This window comes from Falco biarmicus, chromosome 8 (genome assembly GCF_023638135.1).
Source record: "Falco biarmicus isolate bFalBia1 chromosome 8, bFalBia1.pri, whole genome shotgun sequence".
In the NCBI taxonomy this organism is placed as follows: Eukaryota; Metazoa; Chordata; class Aves; order Falconiformes; family Falconidae; genus Falco; species Falco biarmicus.
The window spans coordinates 60,971,732-60,993,146 of record NC_079295.1 but is presented as its reverse complement, the minus strand read 5'-3'; the positions used below and the strand labels follow the sequence as shown (position 1 = coordinate 60,993,146).

General features: G+C 47.2%; 1 protein-coding gene across 2 annotated transcripts in view; it reads right to left on the bottom strand.

The window, feature by feature from the left end:
- The window catches only part of COL23A1 (collagen type XXIII alpha 1 chain), a 189,056-nt gene that overhangs the window by 11,114 nt on the left and 156,527 nt on the right, over positions 1 to 21,415 (bottom strand). The window contains exons 5-15 of one of the 2 annotated variants that reach the window (XM_056348738.1): positions 15,576 to 15,602; positions 13,635 to 13,661; positions 12,923 to 12,949; positions 6,822 to 6,938; positions 6,336 to 6,371; positions 5,781 to 5,807; positions 5,298 to 5,324; positions 4,127 to 4,171; positions 3,472 to 3,534; positions 2,009 to 2,053; positions 1,405 to 1,482 (exon numbers count right to left, since the gene is read on the bottom strand). In XM_056348738.1, the coding sequence (XP_056204713.1) occupies positions 1,405 to 1,482; positions 2,009 to 2,053; positions 3,472 to 3,534; positions 4,127 to 4,171; positions 5,298 to 5,324; positions 5,781 to 5,807; positions 6,336 to 6,371; positions 6,822 to 6,938; positions 12,923 to 12,949; positions 13,635 to 13,661; positions 15,576 to 15,602 (519 nt within the window). Of the gene's footprint in view, positions 1 to 1,404; positions 1,483 to 2,008; positions 2,054 to 3,471; positions 3,535 to 4,126; positions 4,172 to 5,297; positions 5,325 to 5,780; positions 5,808 to 6,335; positions 6,372 to 6,821; positions 9,209 to 12,922; positions 12,950 to 13,634; positions 13,662 to 15,575; positions 15,603 to 21,415 lie in introns of those variants that run through there. The other variant, XM_056348737.1, reaches the window with a different exon arrangement.

Genomic DNA, 21,415 nt, shown 5'->3' with positions numbered 1-21,415 from the left:
AAGTGGCCCGAGGGCCCCTGCGGCACAGGTGATGTTCATGCAGAAAACAGGAGTGGAGCTAGCTGGGTGTACAGGTGCAGCGGTATGTGTGCTAAGAGGCAAGGTGCCTTCAGCTGGAGGTGTGGCCCCAGATCCGGTGGTCTCTCTTGGCATTCTCCCCCCTCCAGCCAGCTGACCTGGGCAGAATGGGGAGAAGCATCCTACTGAAAGCAGTGACAACCAGCCGGGGAAATGCAATTAAAGAGGGGAAACGAAGGTGAGCACTAAGAGCAGGAAAACCTTGCACACTTAAATAAGCTGTTTTTCTTGGGCACTGCTGGGTGCAGAGCCCAGGAACTGCCCTGGGATGAAGAAATATTTTGCAACTTGCCAATTATCTCTAACAGCAAAACTCACGGTCTTGCTCAGCGGAAAAACAAAACAGCATCAAATCCTCAAGCACCTTTTTCTATGACTGCATACTCAAACACTGTTACATTTAACCACGCCGGAAGCCTTTCCAAAGCTCTGTCCACGAGACAGGTGAGTGGGCAAACACGGAAAGCAGGAAAAGGGCAAAACTAGCGAGGCTCAGCAACGTGCCCCTCAGCCATCTCCACATGCAGGACACGGGAGAGGGTCCAGGCCCAGCAGACAAGTCTCCAGACATCTGATGGAGCCTCTCCACCCACTGCACTCCACACACTCCACTCACGAAGCTGCACGCCATGCAGATATCTGGCAAGCGGTAATTACCATCACTTTGTGTATCCCTGCAGCCTGTTATAAAACAATTAGAATAGTTCTCAAATATGTCTGTGATTAAGTATTTATTCTAGTCAGCTTCTTTCATCTTAATGAAAATGGCAGGGTGCTGCTTAGTCAGGATAGGGCTCGGGCACCATTTCCCTTCCTCCTGCATCCTGACCGCTGCTTGTGGATACACCCACAGCTCCGCACCATGCCCTGGAAATAACACCCCACAGCTGGCAGGTAGGTTTTTGTTTTTTTTTTTTTTTTTGTGTTTTTTTTTGTGTTTTTTTTATTCTTTTTTTTAAAGTAATTGGGCTGCTCACACATTGCATCAGGTGTTTTTTGTATATCACAGGCTACGTCAGGTTGCTTTCACCTGTAGAATATTATCTCGCACCCCACAGCTCGGTCCCACGAGCCTGGTACCCAGCCTGGGTTCACAGCCTCGAGTTTTGCCACCGTTTTTGCTGGTACTTCCGAAATATCCTCAGCTCCCAAATGCAATAAGCTCTTCCCTCCTGGCCAGCTCCGTGCTGAGGCTGAGGTCTCAGGAAGGAGAAGCAGGACAGGCACAGACACGGTGCCACAATGTCACTGTGGCAGAGCTCGGCAGTTTTTCAGTCCCCTCCCGTTCACCCACAGGAATCGGCGTGGCCTTGGTGCGGGACTGACCTTCAGCGCATCCAGGATTCGGCCGTCGTAGTCGATCACTACGGTGTCACCCTGTTCCCCTTTCAGGCCGGGGGGACCCTGCAACCAGGAATGAATCCTATTTAGGCTTTTTGCAGCATGTGAGACAGAAGCAGGTGGTATGAAAGCAAAGACCAGACACTCAGGGTCTGATAGTATTTGTAAGGTGATAATCCCCAATGTAATCAATTCCTAGTCTGAGAGCTGTAATTATCATCCAACCAAACCTCACAAGGGCTTAAAGTTGGAGGACGGAGAAGTGCACAGAAATCCTCACTTGATTCCCCCTATTCACGGCTTACCTCTTGCCAAAAAAAAAAAACCCACAAAAGCCCAAAGGGTCACAGGATGGTCATCTTGATAAGAAAATTGAACTTGACTGCATTTCCCAGAGCTCTCTCCTGCGGCAGCACTCAGTACCTACATAATCATTTGTTTAAATATGCACCATCTCGATTTTCTAGCACTGAACTGGTCCCAAAGCGGTTCAGCCAGGTATAAAGCAGGAATAAGTTGTGGGGAACAGCTCAGGTCGAGGCAAATACGCGACTCCAAACTGAAAAAGCAAAACCCTGAACATCCATACCCGGGGTCCAATGGAGCCAACTCCTCCCTTCTCACCAGGTTCACCCTGAAAATCAAAATCATATTTTTGGTTCAAAGAGACCAAGGGAAATATAGGCTATTTATCTTAAAAAATACTGTAACTGTATGAGATGCCAAGGTATGTTTTAGATTAAGAAAAAGTATGGCACTAAAAAGGAACTGCTTCTCCTAGAAAAAAAAAATTATTTGACTTCAGAGCAAATGTATTTTGCAAAAAATAACATTGGTGTGAGATAGTTGACACAGGAAGAAAACGTCTCGTTGCAGAGTGAGCAGCGTGGCCCACGCGGGGCTGAGCCACCCGTAGCGGCGATGTGCCGTGCCGTGCTCCGGCTCCGCTGGCTGCTCCACGCGTGCCAAGCTCTGGCTCTTTGTGCTGAAGTTTCACATGGCTCTTTGCTTTAGGCTGAATTTTGCGTGTGGAAAGCTTCAGCCGACACGTTTAAACCATTTTCAAGGGCAAATTTAAGGAAAAGGGCTGTGCCAAATTTTTCCTTTCCCCCTCCCTTCTTCCTTTCCCCTTTTTCACCCCTTCATTTTTCCCATTTTTTTTTTTTCCTCTGTTTTGGGTGTGTTTTTTTTTTTTTAAGTTGGGATGTTTTGTAGAGCTGTAGCGCTCTCAAAGCAGTGACCTGAGGTTCAGTTCAGGATTTAAAAAAAATAAATAAAATAATAATAATAAAAAAAAAAAAAAAAAAAAAAAAGAGTACCTTTTGCCATACCCATGGAAATCCATTTGCTGGCCAAATTAAATCCCTCCAGAAAATAAAGGGAGTGGTATAATTGCTAAGACTCTCCATAGGAAAAGTCAATTCAGCAGATCCCAGGGGGAAGAAACCAGCACTGCTGCTATGGTTTTAGAAGAAAAATGGCTCAGGGTCGCCTTAGCCCATGTTTCTTCACGACACGCAGTGTCTGGCCCAACAAGGAGCCACGACTGATACAGAAAACACGACTGGACCCAAAACCTACTAAATAAGAAGCAGCTGAAGGGGGAAATAACAGCCGACAAACGCTGTCCGGGTCTCCCCATCACCACTGCACGGATCGAGACTCTCTCACTGCGTTTCTTGGCAGCGGTGAAGGTCGGTAGAACAGGGAGACACATGAAGTGCTCTGGGCTTTGAAGCGATACTGCAGCCATCAATACATTGGATCAACGTGGGATCAGAGGTTTAGCTCTTTTGGGGGAAAGAGAGGCAACTCAATGAAAAACATGCAAAGAGACTATTTTAAAAACGCTTATACTGATCTCTGCTTGAATCCAGCTTTGGCTACATCACCAGGAAGAGGTAAAATGCTACTTAACACCCCCCTGTTTTGTTCCAGTTTGGGCGTTTTGCAAGCCTTTTAGAAGGCGAAGACCTAAAACACCTACTCAGCTGAAACGCTGTGCCTCAGCAGAGCCGTGCGCAGCTCCCCGGCTAATGCACTTTTATTTACCTTGGGTCCTGGCAAGCCATCTGTGCCGTTCTCTCCCTTGGGTCCCGCGCTGCCTTTTTCTCCCTGAAAAGAGGACCATTTCGACAAACGCTATACGGGTAGGCTGGAGAACAGATTTCTTCAGGTTACAATTTTCTTGATTTATCTTTACTTTTACATACATGAGCGAGCAAAGCTCTGCTTTATCTGAAATAGTTCACATTGCCTAGGTGCAAAAGGAGGGTTTTGGAGATAAACCCAAAGCTTTCAGGCTTAACCGTTTGGCTGCGGGTGGTACGTCCAGCCCCAAGTTAGCCCCAAAACTGCAGCAGCTGGAAGAGGCTCCTGCAGAGAGCCCACTGCTCCCTGACCTGGGCAGTGCTAACGCACAGCCTGAACCCCAGCTCCGGGCCACCCCCAGCAAGACCCCCCCAATTTACTTCTGCAAGAGAAGCCTCTAAATAGCGATTCTCAGAAGTCTGCGTTTGCTAACTAGAAGAGCTACCATGGCAGAGCGGTGTGCTGTGCTCCTCTCTCTCATTTTTTTAGTTCTTTTTCCATGTCAGGGGAGACACGTGCTTCTCAGCCTGCCCCAACTGTGACACTGTGCCAAGACACCAGACAGCAAAAGATGCTGCCGAGCACATACATTAGATGGACACCGAGCAGAACTTACCTTAGGGCCCATAAGTCCTGGTTCCCCAGGCATCCCGTCATCACCCTGATGAAACAAAACACACAAAGTGACACACAAATAGCTCGTACACACTTATCACTAGGCTCCAACACACCATCTGACCCCACCGAGTGTTGCACAGACCTGAGACCCACCCAGGTTTGCAGGAGGCCAGGGGAAAGCTGCAGCAAGGAGCCCAGCAGGCTCCAGCAGGTCCCCTGTGCCTGGGGAGGCGGACGGGCATCTCCCAGAATTTGCTTACGGCAGGCCCTGGGGAAGGTGCTCTCCCACCTTTACTAGAAATTAGATATTTAATCCATTTAGGCTTTTGGGGTCCCAAAGACTCCCTGCAAGCTGCCACCCATCCTCATGGACTTCAAGTCACCAACACACTCATCTGCCAGGAGGAGATGTTTGTTTCCTGTGTCATGCTTTGCTGTTCTCCTGCAGTAAACACACTTTGTACGTGCTGAAGAGGTTAATTTTACTGGCCAGTTATGAGATTTTTTTTTTTTTTTTAAGCTAAATTCTGGCCTGAAAAACACACATGGCCACATCTGCCTTGGGGCAAAGCAGTAAGAGAGAAAGGCTGGGCCAGTCAGTGCTTTGGCTTCAGTTAAAGGCAGTGATTTATCTGCTACTTGATGGCACCACCAGAAGAAAATGTGGAGAGCTTGGACGTGTGAATCTCCCGCAGTCGTCAACACCCGACCCCAGCAGCGTGCCTGTCCTTAAGAGAGTGAGCAATATGCACGAGACCAAGGTGCTGTGTGGCGATGCCTGTCCCAGGAACCTCAAACCCATCCCGGGGGCCCCTGGGCAGATAACAGCCTCCAGCCACTTCTCAGTTCAGCTTTAATTATCGGAGCAAAAGAGCTCAAGACCTACTGCTTTGTTTGGCATTTGCTTTTTTATTCTTTGTCTATTGGGCAGATGTGATTGCAGCTTCTGGCTTGCTTGCAGTAATGAAAACCAGGCTGCAGGCAGAGCCATGCCCATGCTTCGGGGTCGCGTGGACAAGAGACCCAGGGAACACAAGGGCGGGCTCAGTATGGACTACCATGACCACAGCTTCTCCATTGGTCTCTGGCAACGGTTTCCCTAGCTGAGCACAGAGAAAAGCAAAGAAGGAAAAATAAAGTAAAATAAAAAAAAAAAATCAACATTTTACCTTTTTCCCTTGGAAACCAGGTTCACCCTTTGACAGCAACAAACAGAGAGGAGAAAGAAGTTTAGGGACATAACAGAAAATACTACCAACTGTATGGATAGTCAAAATTAATTGTATAATTAAGATATTTGGCTTTCGTTGATCACCTTTACATCCCCCGCGCCCCCCCCCCCCCCCTTCCCGCAAAAAGCAATAAAGCACATTCCCACAGCACACCAGCTTCCAGCCCCCCACGGCTCCCTCCACCCCCATTTCAAAGTTTTGACATGGGCAGTGGTTGTGATATTGAGTAGGTGACATACTCGGATGTTTGCAGCTCCAAGTTAAAGGATAACGCAACACCTTAGAAAATTTTTATCTGATATATACAGATGAGTGCAAGTCCAGTGCAAAATACGTATGTTCATCCCCATGCCTCTTATGCAGCAATATTTCAAGAGTTCACGTTAAAATTGGACAAATAAGAAATTACTTATTACCCACCTTTGGTCCTGGAGGTCCCCTGGCACCCTGTTGAATGTAAGAGTAGTTGGGATACTTCTTATTGACAATAGAGTTTAACAGGCTAAAACATTTCCAAAAGTACTTTAAATCCCATTAAAAAAAAGGACACAGATGCCAGCTTCTCATCTTCTCACAGCCATAGGTTCTCTGTGCTCCCAGTAAATAATAAATATTCTTTTACAGTTTGTGTATTTTATGTATAGGAAGTACCTTTTAATCCAAGCTAGACCTTAGTGAATTTGAGTTACAATGCCAGGAGGATTCAGAGGGGCAGAAGTGGGGATGCAGGAGCAGTACATCCCTCCAGAGGAGCCAAGGGGACAAAGTCTGGCTTCCTTTGTCCCCAGGGCACAGGTACCCTTAGACAAACATCCATTTTAGGGCATCTATAATTTCCCCTGGGTTTTTTTTTTTTTTTTTGGCCTCCATAAGCAACCAACACAAGCCTGCTTGCTGCAGCGAGCTGAAGGGTGATGTAAAAGCGAGGGGGGAGAGGGGCATGCACACACACAGATGCTTCTGGGCAATACTGACCACGAGGCCGTCCTCTCCCGGCTCGCCTTTGAAACCCTGCAAAAATAAGAAGCCCAACATTGAAACTACTACCCTTCATTCTCCAAAATGCTCAGCAATAATTAGAATGTTCAGCAGCATTATGTTTTAGCCTGTTTTTTTATGAAATTGCCAGTGATCTAGAGATTTGCAACAGGTCATCTAAAGGCTACAGATGGGGGAAGAGATCTCCTCCAGGCTCTCTGAGTTACAACCAGCACCTGCAGATATGTGGTCCAGGTCCAGCCCTTTGCTCCAAAGCTGAAGGTGGAAGGTCCCCTCCTGCTCCCCTGGCCTCATGCCTCACAGCTGTGCTGTACAAGCAGCTACCGAGCCCAGCTGCTGGCTCAGGCTGGGGACCCAGCAGCTGGGGTGGCAGCACCGGGAAGGGACCACCCTTCACCCTCCTCTCCCTCACTGGGGTGGGAACTGCCTGGCACGCGCTTGCTGTGCATCTCCCGTCCTTACAGGGGGGCCTGGAGGTCCTCTTGGGCCATCTTTTCCCGTGTCACCAGGAGGCCCCCGAGCACCTGGGGGTCCTGGCGGACCAGGGGGGCCAGTGGCTCCATCTCGACCTTGATCACCCTGGAAGAAGTTCACACAGACATGGTGAGAGGAAGCGGCGCTGGCAAGCGGTGGCCGCGAGGTGCCTGCAACACATGCACTGGATCCCTGGGCCACCAGCACCTTGGCCTCTGCTGGCCCACAGAGATGTAATTCAATGGGGATTGTTGGAAGTGAGCTCATGGCTGATTCACACCCTTTAGGTCTGGTTCCTTCACCAGAATTCTGCTCATTGCCTTCCAACGAGGTTGTATCTCATTAAACCCTTGCCCAGCGACTGCTTACACAGAAACTACCAATTCTACGGTGCCCAGAAATAACCCAGACCCAACAACATGCTGGCATGGAGCATGCACACACTTCCATAGCTTAGTGCATCACACCAACAAACCCCCACACAAACAAAAAGTAGCGCTTAGTTATATCCTTTCTATACAGCCAGTGTCATAGATTAACATCCAGCATAGCTCGCACCCTGCATTGCTTGGATGCGAAAGAAAAAAGCAGCAGCTGTACCTCCATGTGGCTGCGAGGGTTTGGTAGGTGGCCCCGGAGGGGAGCACCCCACGGGGCGCCACCACCCCATTATCGGCTCCTGACCCACCGCCGCAGCCCAGCCCCAGGGCTATGGCCGGGCACATCCATGCGGCTGCACAATGGAAAGGCTCGTGGAAAGGCCGCCTCATAAATCTTTTAGCAACATCTGGAAGGGTCACCACTGAGGCAGTAAGAGCGTTGTATTTAATATGTGGTCCACCCTCAAATCAGGGACAAGTGGGATTTTTCAGAAGTCCTTAAGTGACTTAGCAGCACAAATCCCATGGCCTTTCAACAAGATCTGTGCTCCTAAATCACTTGCAGTAGGATTCTTTTTAAAATTATGCAAATGCTGAACACTGCAACCAATTATGTCAAGAGTCTCCCACTGAATTTTGCCTAATTAAAACATCACGTTTAGAGTACGAATTTAGAGTAGAGACAACCCTAGTTTTAATGCATTTTATTTTACAATACCAGTACTGTTCATATCAGGTTTTATAAGACTTTGCTGCTTGATTCCCAACTCCCACAAAGGACCAAGTGCTAAACCCCGTCACTTTTAGGTCTCTTTACTATGACAAAACTCCCCTTAAATTCCAACGGGGTTTCACTCAAGCGCGTTTCCAACAAGCAACCTGGAACGTAGCCACAGTAGCAGCAATTTAAAATAGCAATGGTGCACTATCAGCCAGAAAGAAGAAACAAAAGCAACTCAAAGAATCACAGCAAACCAGAGGCTGCAGATTTGCTAAGTCTACCTTGAGCACTCGCCGGCTAAAGACAAGCTGATCGTTAGCCAGAAATCCATGATTGAGGCGGGGGAAAACCATCTAATCAGGTAAAGGGGGAGGCAGAAGAGTGAAGAGCAAGAATTTAAGATTAAAGCACAGCAGAAGAGGAGTTTTAAAGGCTGTAACAACATACAACAATTTTTCTTTGATAATTAACTGATGCATGAGAAAGAAATAATCTAGGTAGCCAACAGTGGTTGTTTGAACGTTCTGGATACACTGGAGCTTGTTAAGCAGTAACCAGAGGGAACCAAGTATCTTTTCATTAGTTTACTGCACAATAGGACATTCAAAGCAGCCAGGGTACAGAGGATTCCCCTACTGCAGGGCTTTCTGCAGAATAAAGAGCATTATTCCAGTAAACCCCACAGGGGATATATCCCAGCATTTCTCCCGAGACCAAATATTATAATTTTTTTCAGAGCCTAAAATGAATACTGATGTATTCCCCAGCCTGCAAAATGCAGATAAATCTCTCCGATTTATATGATGCAAAAACAATGTATTCAGACCATGTCAGTAGTCATTGCTATTGTCTTTTAGCCTTCCCACTTCTCCATCTAGGGTGAAGCAGTAAGACATTTCCTTTCTCAGGACACTGCTTGCGTCTCCTTTTCCCCTGCCCATCCCTGCACGCATCCATAGGAGGACCAAAGGGGTGGAGCAAAGCCATGAGGAGCCCTGCAGGAATGCACAGCACATCTTCCATGAGGATTTTTGGAAGGTTTCTAAGGAACAAACCTCTTGTCCAAATTGCCCAGGGAGCTTTAAGCCTTCCACACAAATAACAGATAACCTGATCTGGGGGTAAATATTGCACAGGCAGCCCACCTCCTGCCCAGCCTCCCAGGACAGGCTTAGCAGCAGGTGTGCACAGGTACACCGAGCACAGATGTCTTAACACAGCCCTCTCAGAAAAGGTGGGGAAAAGCAAAGTGAGATAGAAAAAACTAATCAAGCCTGGAAAATACACACACACCACACTCCCCCCCCCGATTTTTTTCAAGCTGTACAGACAGAATTTACCTCAGCCCTCACTTAAATACAGCCATTTCAGGAAGGAACAACATTGAAATCCTGAAGTTTAGAAAATCCAAGGTGATGCCACACAGAAATGAATGGGGACACAGAGCCCTTGTGCTTGTCCGGGCCCTCCAGATACTACAGAAACCAGCAAGGCAGCTCTACTAAGAGCAAAGCGTTTTGTGGTAGATGCAAAGGACCCAGTTTTATGTCTTTTTGTGTGCATGAAGCTACACAAGAGCATTAAGTGAGATTTTCAGAAAAGCCCAAGGAGCAAGACAGGAACTGAAAGTTTTTGCTTACCCCTCAGGCTGCTGAGCATCATCCAAATAAACACCTTCCAAGCCCAGTCCTATCTGTGTTAATGTGAAATAACAATTCACATTTGCTCTGAGGCCAAACACACCGTAACGCACCAAGTCCAGCCATCACGCATTTAATTTTAAACAATCCTTGTTACATGATGCCCATGGAACGTGAACAGCCCTGGGGGCTATTAAATATAGGGACACCATCTCTGGCCCAAGAAACATCTGGGCCATAGATCACCAGGCTCCAGGAAAGCAGTTAAGTGTGATGGAGTTACATGTTCCTACTCCATGTTTACACCCTTCCAACCATCTTGTTGTGGGGCACTGGGGTAACGGGCCATTGGGTCTGACCCCATGTAGCAGTGGAATCTTAGAGCACAGAAACCTTTAATACTGGCAATTTCCAGCTTTAGAGCACTCAATTTAGCCATTTCAACATATAGTTCCAAAATAAGCAAATAAATAAATTAAAAAAAAGTATCCATAGGCATCTCTGTTGACTGTCACTGTGAGCTCTGCAGGACGCTTCCTGCACTGACCTTTTAATCTGCAACGTGAGCTTGGCAAGCACTTATATTTTTGCAGAAAGTAAGAGAGAAAAAGCTACTTTTCCATTTGCAGCCTGAACTCCAGCCTGTCCCTATGCAGCCAGTTCAGCCACGTCAGTGTTTAGTCCTGCAGCGTCTCAGGGTACAGGTGCCGACATTACCAGTACCATCTCCATCGGTGCTGGCCATCGAGCAGGTGCCTGCTGCATGGGCCACTGGATATGACCATTCCTCTTGCAAGGTGAAGACCCTTTTCTCCCTCTCAAGAGCAAACCTGGCGCTGCTGCCACAGGTGCTGCGCATCTGCTAGCCCAGGTGTGCAAAGATTCATCAATCCCACCATTTGTCTAAACATCTGGACTGTCAGTAAGAAACAAGATCACGCAAGCTAAGGTAATAAGCGCAGAGCGGTCATCCCAGTGCCAGCTCAGGGCGCCAGGCTGGCTTATAAACACAGTCCTTTTCAGAGGCACAGGAATATATTTGATGTTGAAGGAGTACAAGCATAAATATCAGGCCACAGCAGTCCCAGCCTTGGCAGCACCCTGCTACGACTCCCTCTTCCCTCTGCAGAGCCTGATACCTCCCTGATGCCGTTTGCAAGAACCAGTGTTCAGTGCCCATGACAACCCGGCGTGCTCCATCCTCAGCTCTCCAAAATTGCCCTCCAACATCTGCCGTTAGGCACACTCACACGTGCAATAACCTCCTTTGGTTATTGTCACATGCCGGTGGCAGGTGTTGAGACAGAAAGAGAAGCAGCAGAGACTCTAACATATTCAGTAGCTAATCCTTAATTGCCTTCATCTCACTGCCACTGAAGACACCCCCTCCAAAGCCGCCCCAAGCATTATCGTCTTTTAATCCATCATTCCTAATGACAATAGGTGTGTGTTCACCGACACACGCTATCCCCACCTCACTGCCCATAGACGTGCACATTGGTGAGGGAGGGGGCACTGGATATATCCCTAGCTATTTATCTTCCCTTTTATGCAATGACTTGCTGTGACGCAACTTTCAAAATCAGCTAAACAAAGCCACTACTGAAACTTGAGGAAGAAGATAGATTAAATTAAGAAATAAAAAATAATCTGGGCCAGATGGTATTAAGTTTTGTATCCGATCCACAACCCGAGTGTCTGGAGATATGAAGGAAGCTATTTTCAAAGACAAGCACCAGTTTTAGACCTACTTGTGCGTGGCTCTGCCAGGCTTGTTTCTCCCCCTTTCCTCCCAAATCGCCCCTGAGCCTTTTTCTTACTCTCGGGCAAAAAGATATAAATAAATCTAAAAGTAAAGCGAAAGGTGGACAAATGCAGATCAGGAGAAAAAAGAAAAGAGCACATATTTTTATCAGTAGATTAAAACATAGGACAGTGTTACCTTGGGAGCTGGCACCCGCCCGTCCCCAGAGCATCTCCTGCAGCACAAACGGGAGCCGCAGCAGGAGGTGGGTTCCTGCATTATCCAGCTGCACGGACCACAGGGGCTCCAGAGCCTGAGCAGCGTCTCCCCTGGCACTGCCTGAGTCACCAGCCCCAGAGCCACCCACAGCCCCAGCCAAGGAGCGAAAACTCACTCCCATGTGCCGCTGAATCACCTCTTAAAGCCTTCTCCGAGTACATGGGTGGGCACTTCGACAAGGTTGAGACCTTACGCTGAGCCCCTCCTTCGCCACGTGGGGCATAAATCTATCAGGCTTAGGGGCTCTCAGAGGCCAAGGGTGACATTTCCAAATACACCCAAGGCAGTTGGGAGCTGCTTCAGAAAATGATGCCAACTTCAAAAAGTGACTTAACAGCCTCTAAGGGAAAAAAGAAAAATGACTCTGAGGCATCTCTGCCCCATGTTAACCACCAAGGTCCTGGCTATGTTTCCAGCAACTGCATCTAAACCTACCAGCTGACTCCTGGATGCCAGCTCTGAATCCAGCCTCTGCATGGGGCCCGTACGCCAGCAGCCCAGCACCTCCCCGCCGTGGGGCTTCCAGCAGGTGCCCGTGACCCACAGCCAGCTGCACCTCCCTTACTCCCTTACACGGAGCCTACCTTGGAAGGACCACGCACCTTGTGGCAAGCCCTCCGGTCTCATCCCCAACATGGGAGACTTGGTGCTACTGCTGCCATCACCAGCACCGCAGTGGGGACCACGGGACAGCCATGTCCCCCTCGTGCCCCGTGGGGACCTGTTCTGATGCACTGCAGTAAATCTCAGCTTCATGCAGCCCCACAAAAGGTATTTCCACATAACTCATTAGTTACATTGATTTCTGTACGTTATAGCCAGAACAATTTTCCCTCATCCTACAGTTACCTTAAACCCTTTGTTTTAAAGGCAGTCAGATACTGTCTGCGTGCCGACACGCTCCCAGGCAGGCAGCTCAGCAAGAGAGGAGGAACTTTCTATCCTGCACAACGCCGTGCAGGGCCCTTCCTTGGGACACCAGGTCTCACCACTCTGTACTGGTGCTCCGATGCCAATAAATGAGGTGCACAGCTTCAAGAGAAACACGAGTCTGTCTCTGACACTGGAAAAGGGAAGCTGATTAGGATAAGATAGTAGAAGTGAAATACTTCCTGAGGTACCTGAAGGTCTTCAACTCATGCTTTCCCCACGGTCAAAGTTAGGAAAACCACCACCACTAAGAGCTCCGATGGCAAAATTAAACGTTTCCAGAATGGTTCCCATACCTCAAGTTTGCAGTGACAAAGCTGCGTGAAGCCTGTTTTGTGCAGTGACCAAACCCAACCACATTTTAGAATCAATCAACATGCCGCATCAGTACTTACCCTCGGGCCGATGTCCCCTGCTTCACCCTGCACATCAGGCAAAACAGCAAGGGTCAGCTATTAGCGTTCAAATTTCAACCACGAAGGACTGAGCACAGGGTCAGTTGGACACGGGAAGAGCACATAAGGGAAGTGGCAAGGGTCCTATTGCTTAACGTATTCAAAACCAGGGAGGAGAAGGGCTTGAGACAACACAATAGGGAATGATTCTGCCCTGGCAGGCGATGAAACAGATAATAAATCAGAAATAACGGAATGTTTCCAACTCTAAGGCTCCCTAGCAACTGCTTATGTCCTACACATGCACAGATCAACTCCACTTTCAGTAATGACCTTTGGCTGCTCTAATTTCATGGAAGGATTTGTGCAAACCCAGAGTAATGGAGCCCACCGCCTTGCTCTCTGAGGAAAGCAAGAAGAGTTGTATGCCACTCTCCTAACCCTAAGGGGTTACCAGGAATCCTACGGCACAGATGAGCTTTAAGGCCATACTTACTCCTCCTATGTGTTTGCAAATTCTTCCTGCCCTCCCCCACTTCCTGGGGCTTTTCCAAGAGCAACCTGAGAACCTGCCGTCACAGCTTCACCTCCCAACAAAACCAGTGGTTAATGTCATGCTGGTGTACTGGGGTAACCTGAGCTGAAAGAACTACAGCAGAAGGAGGATATACAGCTGCTTCCCCGAAAGCCACACGTTAATGTCAGTCTTTACCTTTTCCCCTTTTGGTCCCGGAGGTCCCTGGAAATACATAGGAAGGATCCGAGTTAAGAAACAGCAGAATCATCAATGCACACAACATCAAAACCAAGAAGATTGCATTCTTCAATTCACGAATCTGAACCACATTTGCTATTATTTTAAGTTATAAACTGCTTCACATGGGCAGCATACCACCAAAAAGCACCAGCGAGGTCCTGCCTGCTTTTGCCGGGACAGAGGACCAGAGGAGGACTGGGGCAGGGCAGGCAGCACGACAGCCGCTTGCAAACACATGACTCTAAATAGATGCAAGAGATTTCTTGAAGTATTAAATCAACTTCTAGAAAAACACATGCTCAGCATATCATTACAACAATTATACATCTGTTTGAAATAAACAAGGAGGATGAGCTGCTTTCTTTGGCCTATTTGCTGAAGACATAAGTCATCCTCCTCCTAAGCAGCTTTCTGTAAGATAGGCAGAGACAGGCAGGCAGAGTCAGGCTGCAGCCCCAAAGACAAGCTGCTGAGCAACACTTCGATGAGCCTGCTCTGCATCCTCCTTCCAGCACAGAAAAATACTGCATCTTGGGGTTCAGCCCAGTTCACAGTGTTTGCCAAAGCAGGACCCAGCGGGATGCAGTGGGGGAAGGTCAACAGAGAGGCCAGCAGTGGCAGCATCTGCATCCCTGCACAGCATCCCTCCTGCTGTTGATTTGGTTCTAAGCAAGGCCGCCAGCCCCTTACTGTCATGGAAGACATCATGAACAGTCTGGTTTGAGTTTAGCTGTTTGATAAGTTTGCTTTTTTGTTGAGGTTCTCCCTGCATCTCACTCGGAGGTCTTGCTCCTGCCTGGTGCACGCGCACAACTCGCAGCTATTTGCATCCCCGTGCCTGCCAAGGGCAGCAGGCGCAGGAGCGTGCCGCTGGGGTTTGCACTGCGCTTCCATCGTGGGGTTTTGCTAATTCAAAGCCAAGCCCTGAGCGCAGCGCTGTGAACTGGCCTTCCTTTTTTCTTTTCTAATGCTTTATTTCTACATTTCTTTTCATTCACATTTGCTGTTTTTAGGGGTAGGATAAAAACCAACCACAGCAATGTACAGCTACAACAACACACTCCCTAACTGGCTAGAAATAAGTATCTGGGAGTAACTTTTTGGTTGCAAAGACTGACTGACTTCTGCCCACTTTGAAAATCACAGCTGGTTTAGGACCAGAGCTTGAAAAGATTTCACATGGTGCCCTCTAGTGAACACGGTGGAACAGGGTGGGATTTGGACACAAAATACAGAGCTGCGACCTCCTGCAGCAACCATCCAGCCGAAGGAATCAGAGCTGGCTCGTGAGCAGCTAGCATTAAAAAAAGTGCGTCTTTCTGTAAAATAAATAAGAGTGGAGCATCTGAGTATCCAAGGAGTTTCTAAGAAAAAAATACTGTCAAGAAAACAGCTCATAAAATGAAGTCCAGGCTTTCCACAAAGTGTTGCGTGGACACCGGGCACTCTCAAGCACTTCCCACACATGGGCTCCTTCAGAGGCAAACAAGCCCAGTTTGGGAACAATTATTTTTATGACACCACTTTGTAGTGCCAGGAGCACAAAACCAAGATTACTGACTTCGGTTCTTCCATGGTGCTGCTAGAGTGTATTTCCCAAATTTGGCCTGCTGCCCACCAGCAGTCTCCGCTAGCTGAGCTGGTGCAGGAGAGGGAGAAGCAGCTGAGCTGAGCTGAGAGGAAAAGAAAAGCTCACCTCTAGCTGTGCCAGCCAGCCCTGGCTCAGAATTTAAACCTGAATGTGTTATGGACCACAGAATTATTTTCCTAAATACAGTTTTGTCTCCTAAACAGTTCTGTAGGTAGTAATAAACAAGTAATAGTTGAGACTCTGCCTATCTATTGCAGAGCTGTCTGAATAAAGACATGTCACATTTGGCACACCGTGCTACTTACTGGTTTGCCATCCAAACCAAGAGGCCCCTGAAAAAGGAAGGAAAACTCAGTATTATTAAAAAAGAAATAACAATTTAAAAAAATTATCAATGCAAACAGCAGTATCAGTCATGCTCTGAAAAGAGGCTCTACTTACATATAGTACAATCTTTGGCTATGTTACTTATATACCTAATCCTTCATCCATGCAATCCAGCAGGAAGGTTTCACAGAAGTACAGTAAGAGGTGTTGAACAATGTGCAGAGTAAGAAGGAGCATGAAAGGAAGCGACAGGATTAGTGACAGGGATATGGTGACACTGCCCTGGCACAGCACTCGGGACTCCCTGAGGTTTTTAAAGACTAAAAGAGCAGCAGTAATACAGGTCTGGTTTGATTAAACTGAGCAGATCCCAGTGATCAACCTCAGATCTGAACCATTTGTTTCTGCAAAAGGACTTGCTGAAACTCTACCATTTTACCCAAGATGTGGGGATCACCCATCACTCTCAGTCTGTAACGGTAAATCTCATTGATGGGGAGGTGTGTCTTGCTGTGGAGGAAGCAAGGGTGCACCTGCCCCGTGGGCCGATACCCAAGCACTGCTCATCTGCGGTGATATAAAGCTGGAAGCGCACTTGTATCTGCAGGACCAAGCACTTGGTTACCCCAGTTCTACCCCAGGTCTCCCCTGCAGGAGCGCATGTTAAACCAACAGGAAAAATGGCTTTCCCCCCACCGTTTCTGGCACGTAAGCCCTTAAGTAACATAAACCCACCGAATACGTTGGGCCATAGGAAACCTTGCTTTGGAGAAGAGGTGCATGCAGGGAGAGGAAGCACAGGTGTTCTAAGGCCCCCGGACGAAGGCAAAGCTGCCCCTGCTCTCAGCCAGAGCTGGCACACAGGCACTCGGGGATGAAGAGAAGCACGCAACAGTTGAGGTAAATCCCAGAACTGCCTTTCCACCAATCCATGAACTGCTGCCCGAGAACCTAAAACCTTTCCTCATTTAAATCCAAAGAAAGCTCAGCCCTGCAAACCGTTCCAACAGTTGTGAGTCAGCAAAGCTCTCAGACACCTGCTTCCACCCCCAGATTTCCAACACGTGCCCACGAGCTTCGCTGGGCGAGGATCTGCTCCAGAGGGAGCCATGGGCTGTGCTAAACGGCGGGCACTGCATGCCTGCAGCAAAGCCTGACCCAGCACTGCAGCGTGGCTGGCTGCTCCCGCGCCCTCAAACCCAACCTCTCGTCACTGCCTGCTGCAGACCCAAGGGCTACGCTTCCAAAATGGTACCTTGGGATCAGCACCCGCTCCCCTCCTACATCTGCCCTGCGGGGCACACGTGCATCCTCCTGGGTCCTTCTGCAGCCGTGCTGGGCTGAAACGTCTCCTTGCATTACAGCCCTGCAAACTGGGAGGACCTACCAAAGCAAACGTAGCTTGGACTAGGGTATAACGCAACAAGAAAGCATCAAAGTTTTCTGTATTTCTTAGGGAACTGATTAGAGTGAACTTTTTAAAATTTAGCTTCAACCTGTGATGGTGAAATTGAGCAAAAGAGAGAAAGATGCGTAAGATAAGCCCAATGGCTGCATTAAAAATAGCACTCTTCCAGCTCACAGCTTTGGCCGTCGACAAGGAATAAATCAGTCTGCTGGAATACGAAACCCTGGGACACACACAGCTCTGTTAGGAAAAAGAGGTAAATCCAGGTGCTGAATCCTGGGTAGGGCATCAGTACCTGTGTTATAAGGACTGGGGGACCTGTACAAGAGACTTTCACCGGAAAATAAATGGTGATTTCTTCACACACACGAGATTTCTGAAGTGACTAAATGTAAGTTATACTGTTCACATGATGTATAGTTTCTTATAAGGACCTAGCAGTACACAGCTGCTACATAGCGGTAATGAAAAATATAAACAAATGCAGTCACATCTGTTAATGCAAAGGCTTGCAGATCACACCAAATGACTACTTCTTCCCCCAACACCCCCTCCCATACTTTATCTCACCTCAATGCCTTACATTATAACACCTGGGAAATGCATCGGGTCCACGAAGTTTCTTTTCCTGAAACTATGATTGTTTGAGGTGACCCACCTGAAGGTCCCGCTGCAGCTCTCTGACCTCCAGAGGACAGGACATGGGACCTGTGCAGAGAACTTGCAGCAAATGCAACTTCTCAAAGGAGTAGGAGTCCCAGATTTTTTATCTTTTTTTTTTTTTTTTTTTTTTTTAAATTTACAATACCAATTCATCAGCTTTTAGCTATTCTTGTATCAGTCCATAAAGGGACATCCAGAAGGAGAAACAATAGCCTATTCAGGGGATGTTTGTTTGAGGGAAAGCATTTAATGCTTGAGAGAAACAATATCCATTGGGCTTTCAACAGGGCTCTCGGCCAGCTGTGCTGCTGGATGGACATGACTAACTCGGACTTTTAAATGTTTTGTTAGTCTGGGCTGGAGATTTAATTGACTCTGCTCTACCTGCCCAGCCAAACGTCTGCGCGAGCAAAGGCAGGTTTGTGAGAGCAGCCAGAGCATTGCATGTGTGAAGTAGGAGGGAGCATCTGAAATCTGGGCTGGCTTACTTGATGGCCTGCAACTGTCAGGAGCACCCATGTGTTGAGATCATTATTGTCTTTCATTTGAATTATGCTCCATGTCATTTTAATTAAAGATGAAGCAATCCTTAGTTCATTTGATAACTAAGGAACAGGAAAACAAGAAGTAACCCCTTATTCCCCCAGTCAAAAAAGTCACACTTATAGAAGTTTTCATTTTGGAAGAACAAAAATAATTTCCACTTAACCAGCACAGCATAGGAAAAAGGTGAGTTTTCCAGACACCCCATTACAGGGCCCAAGTAAGAGAAAGCATCGCAGTGACTTCACGCTGTGCTTTTTGGCCAGAAATAAATTTCACTCATTCCTTTGCCCTCTCTCAGTTACAAGCCTTCTGCTCCAAATCACACACACAGTGATCACACTTTACATAATTAAATACTCACTACAGTGAGAGGGGATGAACTTTCTGTCTAGGACAAAGCTGATGCTTTAAGACAAGGTAGAGAGAAAATTCAACCAACTTCCCTTGAAACATGATTCTGACCAAAACCACCGCTGCACTGGCCAAGTGCAACAAAAATCCATTGACCCTGGGTGCTTTGAGGAAGACGACACCGATGTGGTCCCAGACGACGCCGTTTGGTGGCTGTCAGAGCCCACCCCTAGCTGATAACCAACTCAGATCTCTTTCTGACCACGCACCAGCAAGGACCGCCTGCGTTTGGCACGGGGCCAACACAGCTCTGTGGGGCATCCTCCACGTTTGAAGAGAAAAGAGGAAACGTTGCTGTCAGTTTGATAAAGAAAATATATCCGCAACATCTGGCTGGAGGCCTCTGGCTGCCAGGGCAGGAGGAGCTGGGTTAGCGGGGAGAGCTGCTTACATGGAGCAGGGGTGAGTGGTAATTGCAATTACTCACCTTGGGGTTTTTTGACCCCTCCCAAACAGTAATGTCGGCACATGGTGTTCCTGCCGGCACAGTGACCCAAACCACAGTGCATCCCCACTGCCATCGCCTGGGTGAGGACAGTATTTATATAATGATAAATACTTTATGGTATACATTATTTTATGATATATATCTATACAACGAGGCAGAGAATGCAGACACAGGTCGGGTACGACCTTGAGCAAACCTTGTTACTACATCATGCACTCTTGCTGCATGCCTTGGTTTGGCCATGCAACATTTCAACTTCAGAAGAAGGAGCGACACTGAGATAGGTATTAAAACAAATTATAGTATTTCTGTTTGTCTGTTTCACAGTAGCAGCTCAGAAGTCTTGAGATATAGCACCAAAGTGTTAAAATGATGGCAAAATCTAGGTTAACTCAATGCTGAGATCAGCTGAAGGCTTGGGAACACAGTTTTAAGTTTGCCAGAAAGGGAAGACGTGGAGCTTGCAAGCTCTGATTCACATGAAAAAACTCTTCCAATAAATAATAAGCGTTTCCCCCATGCATCCCTCAGCCCTGCTCAGAGCAAGCCCAGGTGCCAGCCTGGCTAACTGGCCCTCTGCCTTCCTCCTCTGGTGCCATTATTGCTGCTGGCAGGGATGTACTTGCTCTAGCAGCGTTACAGGAATTTTAAGGGGGTAAAATATCTAGTGAAAACGAAGCCAGAGATTATTAAAAGGACAATCTTTCTGAGTTGGGAAATCTTCTCTCATGGTTATTTTTAAGGTTTCCTGCTCTGCTAAAAATTAGCACAGGGGTCGGAAGGAACCCTGCAGTCAAATTTTAACAAATTCAAAGGGCTGCCTTCAATCTCTGTCTCTGTGGTTTCAAAAAATGGTAAAATCTTACATTTGAGGAGGAAAGTGTCAGAACAAAAGGGCAAAACAATATTTTAGTATCCCTGCAAAGGGCCCTGGGTCATTAGGCAGCATGGTCTGTAGCGCAGCCAGGGAGCAGGGACCAGCCATTCCTATAGGCTACACTGTAAATCTTCACAAGCAGAACAGTGTCTGCTGGTGATGCGGTTCCTCAGCACATTTTTGTATGAGAAGCAAGCTCTGGGCAAAAGCTGTGGCCAAGCACACCCTGCCAGACCCGTCACAAGGAAAGTGGAGAAAGGCAGCCAGGTTGCTGTGGCTCCTCTGAGCTTCCCAGCTGAAGGAAAAGGAGAGAAGAGGGACTGATAAATGAAACGGGAGTCCTCCAAACAGCAGCTGAGAACTGCTGGTGCTTACTGCGAATGAATCTAGTACAAGAGACATGCTCTGGGATGTCACCTCATCCTTGTCCCCAGTACTGCTACCACCTCCTCCCTCCCTAAAGTCCTCAGTGCAGAGGGACCAGAAGCCCTTATAAAAAAAAGCAGTTTCCACTCCATCCAGTATCACCTCTGCTACCATAATCATTTGCCCTTCCAAATAACAGCATTTAAATATCTGTCAAGAGATAGACTCCATGTATGAAATCGGTCATACTAGAAATTATCCTGCACACACACCAACTGCAACGGCTGTGAGCCCGGACAAGTCCTTGGTGGCAGGTTCCACCTGCATCTGCCCTGACCTCTGGAGTCTCCGGTGTGAGACCCTGAAATCACGCCAGCCTGTAGCACAACACACTGTTGGAAATGTTTCTACGAGGAGCTGTCATATTTAAGTATAAGATCATTAAAATCACGATAGCTTTATGTTTAACTTTATATAGTATGGATGGTCTCACTGAAATGGCATGGGACTGCTGCACAGGGCAACAGCCCTGCACTTACAAGTAAATAAATAAAGATTTTTCAGCATGAACATGATTATTAACAATCCTTTGCTAATCATTTTCTCTGTTTAAGGAAAGTTCCTCTTTGCTTGAAAAAAAGCTATTTCAGTATTGTCCAACACAAATTCCCCTTTGGTCCATGACTGCATGCAAACCTGAAAACCATCTTTTCATTACCAGGTGATAATGATTTCTTCATTTTCTAAAAAATCAAATAGCTTCTACAGTTTTCCTATAAGCACAGAATATATTTTTTATTTAATGCTTGTTAAGATTTGTTTTAATTTGGAAAAATTTTTACACTTCTCATTGCCACGCATCAGTGTTCTTTCTTTAAAAATGAAAGCAAAGAACATTTGAAAAGAGGGAAGCTTAACTAGCTTGGCTACCCCAACAAAGGATACAATGTCTTCTAAGCCTATTTTCTGGGTAAATCAATAAAATGCCTTTTTTTGTGTGTCTTATTTTCAAAACCACTACAAAGAGCAGAGCTCCAAAGCAAGTCCTGATAAATACCCTGTTGCCAGATTTAACATGGAAACTATTCACATATGACAT